General features: G+C 40.5%; 1 protein-coding gene across 2 annotated transcripts in view; it reads left to right on the top strand.

Moving 5' to 3' along the window:
* Window positions 1-13,972, top strand: part of BMAL1 (basic helix-loop-helix ARNT like 1) — a 44,792-nt gene that overhangs the window by 10,734 nt on the left and 20,086 nt on the right. The window contains exons 2-5 of one of the 2 annotated variants that reach the window (XM_083477660.1): window positions 9,694-9,826; window positions 10,924-11,071; window positions 12,097-12,117; window positions 13,561-13,599. In XM_083477660.1, coding sequence (XP_083333786.1) covers window positions 10,932-11,071; window positions 12,097-12,117; window positions 13,561-13,599 — 200 coding nt within the window. In that variant the 5' untranslated portion in view covers window positions 9,694-9,826; window positions 10,924-10,931. Of the gene's footprint in view, window positions 1-9,688; window positions 9,827-10,923; window positions 11,072-12,096; window positions 12,118-13,560; window positions 13,600-13,972 lie in introns of both variants that reach the window. The other variant, XM_083477659.1, reaches the window with a different exon arrangement.

Raw genomic sequence — 13,972 nt, 5'->3', positions numbered from 1 at the left:
GTAATTGTGTGTGCCTGCAGAAGGGTGGGAAACCTCAGACTCTCTGTCTAGCCTTTGGGACTCTCCCCATGCTACACCCCATCTCCAGCATTATTTTCATCCTCCTGGAGTGTTGGTGCCTGGCTGGAATGTGTACTTGGAACATTATAAAGACTGTTGTTTGCCTTGGTAGAGGGTATAAAGAGGTATGTGTAGAAACCAGTGTATTTTACACAGGTCAAATGTCTATTACTTACTCCACCCATTCTTACCTTTGTCACTGTCCACCACTGGCATGCAACCCTGGAAGATTGCCCAGACGGGAATGCAGCCTTTGGTCCTAAAAGGTTCCTACCCCAGCAGTAAATCCAGCATTTGTTGAACTCTTATCTGCTTTTGCCCAGAGTGTCTCTTTTCTGGCATAGGCCTCATGTCATTCAAATGCTACAGTCTTAAGCATGCATCATACCTGGTGCATGGTTGTAATCCTAAGCATACTTGCCTGGAATTAAGCCCTGTTGGAATCAGTGGTTTCCGTTCCTAGTTGACATAGTAAAGATAGTCCTATAAAGTTGCATACTTGATCCCTTGGGGGACATTCTATTAATTGAACAATGGTGGACAGGCTTAGTTCAAGGATTTATATTCTTTTTTCCAGTGATTTCTCTAAATAATGTTGTGCATGAAACACATGTTTTAGGTTAAGTGACTGTGGCAGGTCACCAATTCAGATTTTTCAGGAAATATAGTTTGTTTTGGTGACTGACAAGTAATGTGAAATGTTGAACACAGAAATATGTGTGTATGTCAATCCTATTATTATGTGTGGTGTAAAAAAAATGTGGGAGTCAATGCTGCCTTTGCCAACTTGGTGCCCCATGTGATGTTTTGAACTACAGCTCCCATCAGACCTATTCAGTAGAGCCAAGCAGGCTGGCGCTGGTGAGACTTATAATTCAAGACATCTGGAAGGCACAAGGTTGGTGAAGGATGGCTGGCCAGATGTACAGTAATGGTTTATGTTTAAAACTTATATTTCAGTATATCTTCCCCTAGGTGAATAGAAAGCTCTGTTTGATGTTCACAAGGCCCATAATTTATAACTGTAGATTAGAACAAGACCTTTTCCAAGGTTTTTGGCTTAGGGTGTTGTTTACATATGCAGGAAAAGTCAAAGTGCAATCCTTAGCACCTATTCTAGTGAGTAAGACTAAATGAAGATTTCCTCTGATTATACATGCCTGGATCACACTGCATGCATCCCTTTAAAATGTACCAAAAGCATCATAGCAGTTCTGCCTTTACAGTGACTGTTATGCAGCTTGAAATACTGTATATGTAAAGCTTGAGGTACATCTTTTGCTCACAGCGTACCTCTGTGAATAATCCTTACCAAAATGCATAAATGATATGGGAAGGCGTTACACAAGCTAATGTCAAACCATGGGCCAGGAGGTTGGTTTGGTTGAACACTTAACTGTAGAACTCGAACCACTTCCCCTGGTTTGGATGCAGTGCATATTAAGGGAAAGTGGGAGTGAAAGCTTTCAAAATCCTCCCCCCTTTAATGAGTCTGGGAGGAGACTAGTTTTGTTCATGTCTCACTGAACCATGGTTCAGTGTAACAACTCAATGTGATTAAGTGTATTATAGACACTTGTTTCTTTTATAATCAATCCTGCAGTTTTTGGATAGCGTGAGAAACAAATATACAGAATAAGCAAACATGAAATGTAGGGTGATAGATTTTTACTACAGTTAAGGAAAAATGTATAGTAAATTGGGACCTTTGCAAAAAATAATTTTCTAGTAAATTCTCTAATAAATACTGTAAATCAGAACACAGGTGTTTACGTTCTCTAAATTTGTTTTGTTGCCCCTTTAAATCTGGGTGTTTTAATATGATACAGTTGACACAAGTATTTTCACAATTACACGAAGTGTGTGTGGTTCATATGATTGTGTCCCTGTTTGATGAAATGGACCATTTTGAGGGCAGGCGAGGCTGAAAACAAACATAGAAAATAGTTGCCGATGGCTAATGCCAATGGCTAATGGAACTTTGTATAGGCATGCAGGCAAATAAAACATGTAATGAGCTGGTTAGTAAGATCATTGCCTACTAAGAACATTTGGTGAAGTCTTTCTGCGTGTCCCATCACCTGCTGAGGTACAATTGGCAGGGATGTGCAAGAATCTCTTATGTCATGCCATCAAGAATGTGGAACTCCTTGCCTTGGGAGGTTTGTTTGGCTTTTATGAGCTTTTGATTTGGTAGCCTAAGGTAGAGGCAGTGCAGGTGCTAGTATTGCTCTTGAAGTACTAAAACAGATTGTTGCTAGCCACAAAGCTCAGAGCTGCACTAAAAATCAGAATGGATGTCTAGAACTGTAAATTGTCTGATACTGTAGCTGCTTAAAAATTTGCTTGTACTACTTGCAACAATGTATGAGGTTGTGATTTGTGGCCAGATGGATAAAAAAGAGCACTTACGGTACTCCTTTTTGAACCTTTATTGTGTTTATAATTCCTTGACTGTGTTTCTTAACCATCCCCTTGGACTTGTTCATATCTTTCCAAACCTATAGGTAGGTCAGGTTTAACATGGCCAGAATGCAAGGCGATAACTCAGCTGCTATGGAAAGATGTCAGAGCTTTGAGTGAAGTTCAGTACACTATGAAAATGTGTATTCAACCTCAATGTGTACATATTTTATGTAATTGCAGGCCTTTCATTCATTAACATTTCCTATTGTTTATTTGGGGGAAAATATACTTTATTATTTTGGTGAGCCATGAGCCAAGTTATAGCTACCTACTGAGAGAAGTCATTTTAACATGCCGTATCTCAGAATTTTATAATGTCTTTTTGGTGGACTCAGACATGCTTCATTCTGGGAGGGGCAGTCTTAGCATCCTTTAAAAAAAACAAAACCCATTACATGTTGGCAGGCATTGGAAGGAATCAAAGCACCACCCTCCAGTGATAAGGGTACATTCACCAACTTGTAAGCCAGCTCGATCCTACTCACCTAGCAGCCCACCATGGATGGACAAATCCATGTCCAAGCTTGATTGATTAATTGAGAAGTCTATGAGAGGGTCATATATGGTTGTATAATGAAATCAACTACATATCTATCTGGACAAAATATGGTGAAACATCCATAATAATGGTCTTCAAATTAATACAGATGCTGACAGACACTAACTTGTGGTGCCAGCTTGGGGTCCATCCCATTCCAAGGCGTCAGAAAAGGTGTCGCCCCTTTGCCTGCTCACTTAAAGCAAAAACATTCATTGAAACAGCCTCCTCTCTCTCCTTTGAACAAGCTACAGTATGTTTAAAAGTGGGAGAGAAGATGCTTCAAAAAGCACCTTTGCAAAGGGCTTTAAAACAGCCTTGTCTCCTGTTTGTGCCTCTGGAGGTTCAAATGGGAGTGGAGGAACTTTATTAAAGCCTTTACAAGTCTCACTGTGCTCCCCTTTTAATTTTAATGGGATTTGTATTATGGACCATTGGCAGACTTTTTGCTTCCTAATTTCTGATTACATTACGGTTTCTTAGTTTTGATGTTATTTCATGTGCTTTATTGGGATAAATTCTGTGAATTGTTGTTGCCTAATTCTTGGGTGTGAGTTCTGGCCATTTTCTGGTTTAAGATATTTGGGAAGGCAGACTTTTTGGGTCTGTTGTTCTAAGTAGCATTTGCTGCTAATGCCTGCTGGCTTATAAAAAAGGAAATATAAATACAGATATGAAATATAAATAAAATAGAATCAGATTAATTGTACTGTATATTGAAATAGCTTTACTTACAGGGATTACAGATTTCATTGACATATACAACTGATAGTCCTGTGTGCAGGAATATTTTACATTAGTGGCAATAAAGTTTAGGTTAAAAAGGGGCTCTCATTCTAAAGGTTGGGAATTACTGCTCTGTTTTCTTCTGTCTCTTCTGCCTCCTCTTCCCACCAACCTCTTCCTTTTCTCACTTCCTCTTCCTAGCCTTTTCACTTGCCCTAGCACTCATTTCCCTCAATCTTTCCCCCTTCATTTTTACTGTTTGTTTGAAAAACCCTTTAAGAATTCATTTCAGAGAAGTGTTTTTGAAAACAGGTTTGCATATGAGGCTGTAATGAAATGGCTATTAGTCATGATGCCTTAATGCATGGGTAGGCAAGCTAAGGCCCGGGGGCCAGATGCGGCCCAATTGCCTTCTCAATCTAGCCCGCGGATGGTCTGGGAATCAGCGTGTTTTTACATGAGTAGAATGTGCCCTTTTATTTAAAATGCATCTCTGGGTTATTTGTGGGGCACAGGAATTCGTTCACCCCCCCTCCCAATATAGTCCAGCCCCCAGGTCTGAGGGACAGTGGACTGGCCCCCTGCTGAAAAAGTTTCCTGACCCCTGCCTTAATGGAACATCCATGGTCGGAGACTTTTTGCAGCTGAATGCTAGTTTCTGGGGAGTGACATTCCTGCTTGTAGGCTCCTGGAGGCATGTGCTTCTCTCCTTTGGGAAAAAGAGTGCCAGTCTAGATGTAGCTTTGTTTTCATCCTGCAGGGCTACTATTGCATTTTTCATAATTTTCCGTTCACAAAACACATGCAAAGTTGTTTGTTGGGAAGTCTGCATTGTATCCTTTTGCCATTTGGGGATGCATAATGAAAGCAGGCACAACTTTCATTGTCGTATTTCTTTTGCTAAAAGAAGTGCAGTGCAGACATTGTTGGTAACTGAAAAAGAATGCCTTCGTGGTGTGGTGCACTTGTGATTCAGCAAGTGAGGAGTGATGTCTCGTTGGAAAGAAACAAGCATTGTTTTATGGTGACAGTAATTTTTCCTGTAGGCAGTGTTGGAGCTGGCAGCGCTTGCGTGTTGAGGTCTCACCTCCCAGATGGGTGCCTCAGCAGACTTTTTAAGTTGACCTACTTTTTTTTTTTTTTTTGCTCTGACCTTGATTTGCTCATTGAGGTGTTTATGTGCTCATGATCTGATTTGCTGCGTGATTAAATCAATCATGTGACGATGGGCAGAAGCCCTGAATCCAAATGCAGGCAGAGTCTGTGACTTGATCCCTGATTTCTGTTCAGTATCTCTCTGAGAAAATGTTTTCAGATAAAATAAGAGAGGGAGAGTTGCAGCAGCGGCAGAATGCGATCCACCGAGAGCATGCCTTGGTTCTCTTCTACCAGGACTCTAATCAGGAAGTGGCCTAGATGGCATTCTTTCAAATAAATCCTTGAAGTATCTTGGCAACAGGCTTGGGGTCACAATATGAAGAACTTGGCTGTGTTTGGGACTGTGGGTGTTCAGAGTATGTTACAGCAGGGCCGTGTTGCCTTGTTTGTGGGCTGTTTTGTGCAGTGCCTTGAGAAACAAGAGGAAAGATCTGTTGTCAGTGTGCTCTCGCATTACATTGTAATAAAATGAGTAGCTGCCGCCTGGCAGTTAACAAGTATTATACCAGAGGTTACTAATGACAGAGTATTTTTTTAAAAAGCAACCTCAGTGTAGTGGATTTTATAATGGTTATTCTTTTTAGCACACGGCTAGTGTGAGGGAAGCAGTGCAGAGGGGGTGTTAAAGAAAGCAGAGTTAGAAGACATCCCAGATATGCATTGAAAAATATAGTGGTTTTCAATACATGTCCCACTGGCTTTGTTGGAAATTTGTTACTGTTGTTGTTAAATTTATAAATAAGCCACTCATTTGACCCATTAATAAGCCCACCCCATCAAATTAATAAACCATCACACATTAAAAAATTCCCTATACAAGGCTGCCTTCAGATGTCTTCCAAAAGTCAGATTGTTGTTTATTTCCTTGACATCTGACGGGAGGGTGTTCCACAGGGTGGACGTGACCACCGAGCAGATTCTCTGCCTGGTTCTCTGTAACCTCACTTCTCACAATGAGGTAACTGCCAGAAGGTCCTCGGAGCTGGATCTCAGTGTCTGGGCTGAACGATGGGGGTAGAGATGCTTCTTCAGGTATACAGGGCTGTGACCACTTAGGGCTTTAAAGGCCAGCACCAACACTTTGAATTGTGCCTAGAAACGTACTGGGAGACAATGTAGATCTTTCTGGACCCGTGTTATATGGTCCCGGAGCCTGCTCCCAGTCACCAGTCTGGCAGCCGCATTCTGGATTAGTTGTAATGTCTGAGTCACCGTCAAAGGTAGCCCCGCATAGAGCATGTTGCAGTAATGATGATAATAATAATAATATAATAATAATAATAATAAAAAATTGTTTGTACCCAGCCCTCCCTGGCTGGAGCCAGGCTCAGGGTGGCTAACATCATAAAACCAACGCAATATACAAAGAACATAAGAACATAAAAACAGACAATCAATTAATTAAAGTTAAAATAGTAGTCCAAGTGGGAGATAACTGTAGCATATCTACTTAATATTTTACATGATTCTAGTACCTTAGTTATATTAGGTTTCCTAGCCTTTCATCTTGATAGTGTAAACATCTTCCTGTTCCTTACTTATACCAAGAGTACAGCCATAAGCCCCACTGAATTTAATAGGACTTACTTCCAAGTAGACATGGTCAGGATTGCCTTGTAAATCATTGGGGCTGCCATGTTAATTTAATCCAGAGGTGGCTAACGTAAGAGGTTATTTTGTACCAGCTGCCAAGACTCCTAATCACCTGGCAGTCATTTTATTTTAGTTCATTTTAAAACTAAATGAAGTGAAAGTCCCCTCAACTTTGGAGAGACCCCCAACTCTTCAAAAAATATAGGCACCTCTACCTTGCCTTGCCTTGCAAAGACAACTCTTCTTGCTCAGGTGCAACATAATTTCAGGAAGGAGCGTTCCAGCTGATGGGCCACAGACTGTAGGTTTATGAATTTTTCTATACTACAGTTGGCTACAACAAGAGAAATCTTTTTCACATCCACATTATAGAAGTCCTTGCCCTGTGAAGCTCATTTGGGTTCTTTTCCGCTTTCCACTGGTTGGCAAATGCTTTTTTCTTCCAGCAAACTTTTGCCTTAATTAGTAGATGTCATTTTACCTCTTTATTCTTGTCTGTTCTGTCTTAAACTGTTTGCTTCTAATATTTTATTATGAAGCGGCTATTTTAATGGTTTTTAACCACCCTGAATTATGAGTAAATATTAAAAGGGTGGGGATATACATTCTTGTGCAAATAAGCATACAATGTGTTCTTCTTGGCTGCATATCAGTCTTACTCTATAATATGAAAATCTAACAATTTAAAAAGTTTTAGAAATTATGTAAGGCAACATACAAAAAGCAATGCTAACATTGAGAGCAGGAGGCTAAGTAGTAAAATTACATTTTAATTAGAAGTTATTGAAAAAAATGTGCTTTGTGAACATGTAAATATTGAACCACAGGTGGTTTGCATAGTAACACTTCTTTGGGTTGAATACAGAGTAAAGTGTGCAGAGATGGGCTGAAGGAATTAAACTTCCCAACTCCATCTTTCCTGGAGGTCAGGAAATGTTGTTGAATGGGATGAGGGAAAAGGAGGTTTCTAAAATGGGGCTGAGAAGCCATCTGTAAGCAGGGTTTCCATTCATGGAAACTGCCTCAATCTAATGTTTGGCTGTGTGTGTGCGCCCCCCCCCCTCTTTCCAGGGGCTTCATTTCAGTTCTGACCCCCAATTATGTTCCAGTCCACACAGGAGAGCTTCTGTACATACATAGGTTAGGTTAGGGGCCTGGCAGTTGCCCAGTCACCTATCTATAAGAGTCTCCACCAAGGAAGTAACCAGGCTGAGAAACTTTTGTAAGTTGGCCAAGGGTTGGTACTTGTTCAGGCTGTTGAAAGTGCCTGGCACAGGCATGCTGAGACTTGTGAGTTAGTAAAAAGTTTTGCCAATATAGTTGCAAGGTTGCACAAGTGAGTTCCACATTCACAGTAGCTCTGCATGGCCTTCCTTTGTGTGCATGGAGCTGTTCCATTTGTTGAAATTAATGGGGTGGGGAGTTTGTGTATCTGAGCACACATCCTTGTACATAATTTCAGACTGGGCCATACAATCAGACGCCAGCCTGAAGGTACATTTAATTTTGTTTGACTTTGCCTTGAACTATGAATAGTCATCATCCAGTGCCATGACGCATGGATGTGAGGGGTGGGTTTTGTTTATGGTCTCTTGGTTTAACTGATTATTTAATTCATCTTTATTTGGTGTAAAGAGAGGCAGCATTTGGGGCTGCGTAATGACAGACATGCTTATGTGTCTGTATTCCTGACTACTATGTATGTTTGTATCTGTTTAAAATACAGTGGTACCTCGGGTTACATACGCTTCAGGTTACAGACTCCGCTAACCCAGAAATATTACCTCGGGTTAAGAACTTTGCTTCAGGATGAGAACAGAAATCGTGCTACGGCGGTTTGGCGGCAGCAGGAGGCCCCATTAGCTAAAGTGGTGCTTCAGTTTAAGAACAGTTTCAGGTTAAGAACGGACCTCCGGAACGGATTAAGTACTTAACCTGAGGTACCACTGTATATGCTTTTCTGTTGAAACAATATATAAGCAGAAACAGTACTATGACAAACATAATATCAGGCAGCAAGCAAAACCAATAAATGAGCAAAGTTTATAAAGCTTAAAACAGAATCCATAAAACTCACTTAAAATTCATCTATTGCAGCAGCAATACTTAATGAACAGAAAGCTCTCTCAAATCTTAAAAAAAAAACACTTAAACCACTATTGCACTCCAGATGTTCTGGGCTACAGGTCCCGTCAGTTCTAGCCAGCATGACTAGTGGTTGGGGGTGATGAGTGTTGTGGTTCAAAACGTTTGGAGGGCAGCAGGTTGGGGGAGGTGGGCAAAGTCTTGAAGAACAGAATGGGCTTGATTGTGTTCACATGATATAAGTGTTCCCCTCACCTATTGTGGGAAGAGCATTCCAGGCAGACATCACATACAAACAAAAAAGCCTTTTTCCAAATTGCACCAATACAACCTTGGTATGGGGATTTGCTAAAGGGGTATTTGCAGGAGGGGTCATTTGGGGTGGGTTCCTATGGGACAAAAGGGCCTCAAGCCATTTAGGGATTAAAAGGTTAAACTCAACACCTTAAATTAGTGCAGTGCAGATTTTCTTTTTAGATGCTGTTAATTGTCCAGAACGGCCATTTCCTCCCCTGCTGTGAACCAACTGAAATTTCTGAGCTGTCTTTGCCAGCCTCATGTACTGTGTAATGCATTACAGTATTACAGCCTGGGTGTGACGACACCTCTGATAAATCTGATGTAACTATATCTGCCTAGAAAGTGCCAGACCTGGTACATCCCATGGATGGTATTTTGACCACCCACAGTATCAGCTTGACGTCAATGTTTTTCCCAAACTACAAACTTGCTTCTTCATGGGGAATACAACCCCATCCAAAGTTGACAGAATGTCACCGCTGAAGGCCAGCTATGCACACCTCTCTCTTGTCTGGATTGAGCTTCAGTACGTTACCCTTCATGCAGGGCATTACTGAGTCGAGGCATCGATTCACCACTGCTACCCTCTCACCTGATTCTGATATAAAGAAGTGGAATGTTTCCTAGCGGATTAGGGTGTGGACCCTTTGAACTGAACAATGTTAATTAGTTGTCACCTTTAACATTTTTTAAAAAGCATCGGAAGAATATAGCTGGTGATGTAATAAAGGAAATTGACAGTGTGATATTTGTTTCCTACAGCCCAGGCATTTGGAAGCTGCTGAGAAACAAGGCTGGAGGAAATGAAAGGAGGGTTAAGGTGATTGGCTGCTTTGCACTGGCAGCAGGAGTGCACATCCTTCCAGAGTGGATCTAAGATTCCAGAAATCAAGTCTACAGGTAGGAACAGCCATCGGGGGTTTCGGTGCTTTTGGCTTGCATTTCTGTATACTCTTACTATATTTCACAAAGATGGAAATAAGAGTGGACTGCTTTGTTTGTTGAACTCTTAAGAACTCTAAAAATGCTTATTATGCAAAAGCATAATTGAAAACTAATTATATTGCCCCACCTCTTTCGCCTTTTAAGTTACTTGAACCTTTTGCAGCTCTTTTTCCATGAAGAAATTTGTTTGCTTTCTCTTTTCCCAACTCTTTTATCATTTGCCTGTATTTTACAGATGTCTTGCCATCCTCTCAAATAAAGTCCCATCACCTTTTATCTTTTTTTAAATGTATCAATTCTAGGCTTCATATAATATTTCAAGAACTTGATATCCATGGTGTGTTTTAGGAATATGAGCACATGGTGCAAAGTCAGCTGCTATACATTCAGAAGTGACCAGGAAATTACATGACAATTAGTTTTTCAGAGCAATCTTGTTGGCTACAGCTTTAGTTTAACAAAGAGTACTGTAGCACTTTGAAGACTGAAAAAGAAGCATAGCAAAACTGTTACCAGATTCACCTTTCTCTTTACTCAAATTGAAATTGTAAGCTTCAGCTATGGTCCCAGTGGCAAGAGTGTTAGACGTGGACCCGGGCATAACCGCTCTGTTCAGCAGTAGAGTACTTAGATGATCTTGGCATGATGACTTTAAAAACAGTCTGTAAAAAATCTCAAAGGATTATGGTGATTAGTCTTCATGGAACATCCAGGTTCGGAACCCCATGTACTTTTGACTGCCACCTCATGGGAACAAACAAAATGGCTGTCTCCATCTTACCTCTCTTGTGAGCTTTTCAGGAACACCGGGATAGACATTATTTCTGATACTGAATGGCATTTCTTATCTATTCCTTCCAGTAGAATAGGGGAAATGATTTCTTATTATACTTAATAGAATTGTTGTGGGCTGAGGTGAGAAATTATTGTAATGAAGTTAACTCTTAGGGATAGCAGGGGCTATATGAACCCATTAACTATTCTTGTGGTGTAGCCATTCGATAAACCAATTTCCTGTGCTTCTTTTCTTCTTCTTTTTGTGGTAATTCTAGACAATCCAATGGCTGACCAAAGGATGGACATTTCTTCTACAATCAGTGATTTTATGTCACCAGGCCCCACTGACCTAATCTCTAGTTCTCTTAACTCTTCAGGAATGGATTGTAATAGGAAAAGGAAAGGCAGTTCTACTGATTATCAGTAAGTGCATTTCCTATTAGTATAACCTTTCAGCTGTGCCTGTTGTTCAAATTCCATTTTTGTTTGGAGTCCGTTTTCCTTCCAGAAATAATGGAAATAGATGAGGTGTTTTTCAACCTGTAAAAAATTTCCTACAGTGATCTATTAATTCATGGGAAAACACAAATACACTCTTTTGAAGAGAATTGAGTTTTGGGGGACAATGGACTTTCATTTACATAAAAATGACTGCTTTGTAAACGTGGCACAATGAGTTCTTATCCTAAATATTTGCATTTATAGGGGGTATTATTTGTTGTATTATTTGATAAATAAGTCTTTACTTGTAAGTTGAATTAAAGCTGAAAATATGATTCAATTCTTTGCTGATTATTCTAGTTCTGCTTTCAGAAAAAGTTCAGAGATGTTTTGTCAGGCCCAAAGCGCACATTGTTCACATATTACTTTCTTTGGGTGTCCACCTGAAACAAAATATTATGAAATAAATAAAATATTTCAACTTTTTCAAAAGTCTTAACTTATTGTTGTTAATTCTTATTGATAATTTTATTGGGGTTTTTTTGTATACCACTTTGAGGTGTCCTCTCCGCAATCAAGCAGTATATAAATTTTGTAAAAGAAATATAAATAAATAAAAGTTGTGTGTGAATAGAACAGACCTATACCTATGTTTGCAAATGCAAGTATCCTACTGAAACATTAGACAGGAGCAGTGGCATAGCGTGGGGGGTGCAGGGGGGGCCGGCCGCACCGGGCGCAACATTTGGGGGCGCTCGCACTCGCAGCTCTCTGCCCCTACCTGGCTCCACGGGTTAGGGGGCGCAAATTACTTGCCTTGCCCTGGGTGCTGACAACCCACGCTACGCAACTGGACAGGAGGTTCAGATTTTTAATAAAAATCTTCTCAAGGTACATAATTGCAATGATCAAATAGTAGAAATTAAGATTCACTGAAAACTGAATGTGGATAGAAAACGCTTTTCATCATTTAGTATAAACTGAACAATATTTTTCTCTCTTTTCAGACTCGATGGCTTTTCTTTTGAGTAAGTACAAACATCATATGGGGAAAGGGGAGCCTTGTTACAATGCTCACTGTGTAAAAGAATTGCAAGAGAAAACATATGATTGTTTTCAAGCACAGTCTATATTAACTGTTGTTTATCTGGCTAGTCACTAGTAAGCAAAGTTCATGATTCTGATAAAATGCCTTTTTAAAGAAAAAAGCTCTTGGGAAGGTATGTGTGTGTGTGTATATATATATATATATATGCTTTCGTAGATTTTCACGGGTACAGGAATGCAGGTTTTGGTGTCTTCGGGTGTCTTCCCGTGTAAGAGTTGGGGTGTCTAGGCGACGTTTCGACGAGGTCTCACTCGTCATCTTCAGGCTGGTGCTTTCGGCTTCTTGTTACTGGAACAGAGCAGGATCTCAGTGTTTGAGTTCCTATAAATACTGTTGAGGGGTGTGGTGTATAGCCTCCGACGTTCTGGGCAGAGACTGCCCAGAACGTCGGAGGCTATACACCACACCCCTCAACAGTATTTATAGGAACTCAAACACTGAGATCCTGCTCTGTTCCAGTAACAAGAAGCCGAAAGCACCAGCCTGAAGATGACGAGTGAGACCTCGTCGAAACGTCGCCTAGACACCCCAACTCTTACACGGGAAGACACCCGAAGACACCAAAACCTGCATATATATATATATATATATATATATATATATATATACATACACACACAGAGAGAGAGAGAGAGAGAGAGAGTGTGTGTGTACTTGGATTCCTGTTGTATGATTAGCATTGCACCCTCTATGCTCTGTCCTCAAATGTAGAAAGGACTAGCTGAGGGGGAAATGGCTCGCCATTTTCAGTGGCAGGCCAGTCCTGTGCAGGCATTTCTCATCAGATGATAGAAATCTTGTGGAGAAGAGACAGTGGGCCTGTAGGCATCTTATGCCAAATGCACATAGGCCACCCCCATGAGAGCATATAGGGTTCCAGATCATGGCGATAGCCTGTACATATTCTGTAGATGCTCCTACAGCTCATGTACAGTGTTGAGAAGGGGACATTGTGAAGCATAATGGGGAGACGGGGCATATGGCCCCTTGTCACTTGCTGCGCTATATCAGTTGTGTGGAGAGAAATGCCTGAACCAGGCTCATGTGTTTAACTAGATAGTCCTTAATGTATCCACCATCTAAAGTTAGCTGCTGTATCAATGCATTACAAAGGATGGCCAAGTTCCAAGGATACATTTAAATGTGGGGTGGAGGTGAATGTCTGCTCATGGCCATTCAACAGCCCGTTTTTTATCTTGGTTATTTTCAGGAAATATAGATATAATGAATGCTGCTGCAGCACGCCATCTGTTTTTACTTGTGTAAATGCTTATGTTTTAGCAAGGTGTGGGAGTGAGGATCATTGAAGCAAATTCTGCTGCATTTTCACCCTGTTGATTTTTCTTTTGTTCTGGTTTTGTAGCGAAGGTATGGACACAGATAAAGATGATCAACATGGAAGGTATTTATTTGTTCATCATTGCTGAATCAATTGTGCATCTTGAAAAATAAGTGTATTCAAAGTAAAGCTCGGATAATTCTAGAGAGTGAGATAAGGAGATGTGGAGTGTAATTGAGGTCTGTGAGAATCTGGAGAGTATACAAGGACTGGGGTAATCCTACTGGAAGATCAAGTCTTAATATAACACCTAGATGAAATAGAAATCCTCACCTTGGTGAGAAAATGTGAAGTTGTGATCCTTCTGAAATGTAAGTGGCTGTGATCCCAAGCATTGTGCAGTTAGTTCTACATATTCAAGTGGGCTTTGGGTATAGATTTATTTGAAAAGCATCTTTCTTCCTCACCTTGTCTCATGGCAAAGATTATATTGCTG

This window comes from Podarcis liolepis (genome assembly GCF_965112155.1).
Source record: "Podarcis liolepis genome assembly, chromosome: 1".
Classification (NCBI taxonomy): domain Eukaryota; kingdom Metazoa; phylum Chordata; class Lepidosauria; order Squamata; family Lacertidae; genus Podarcis; species Podarcis liolepis.
This window is presented reverse-complemented; position numbering and strand designations above follow the sequence as displayed.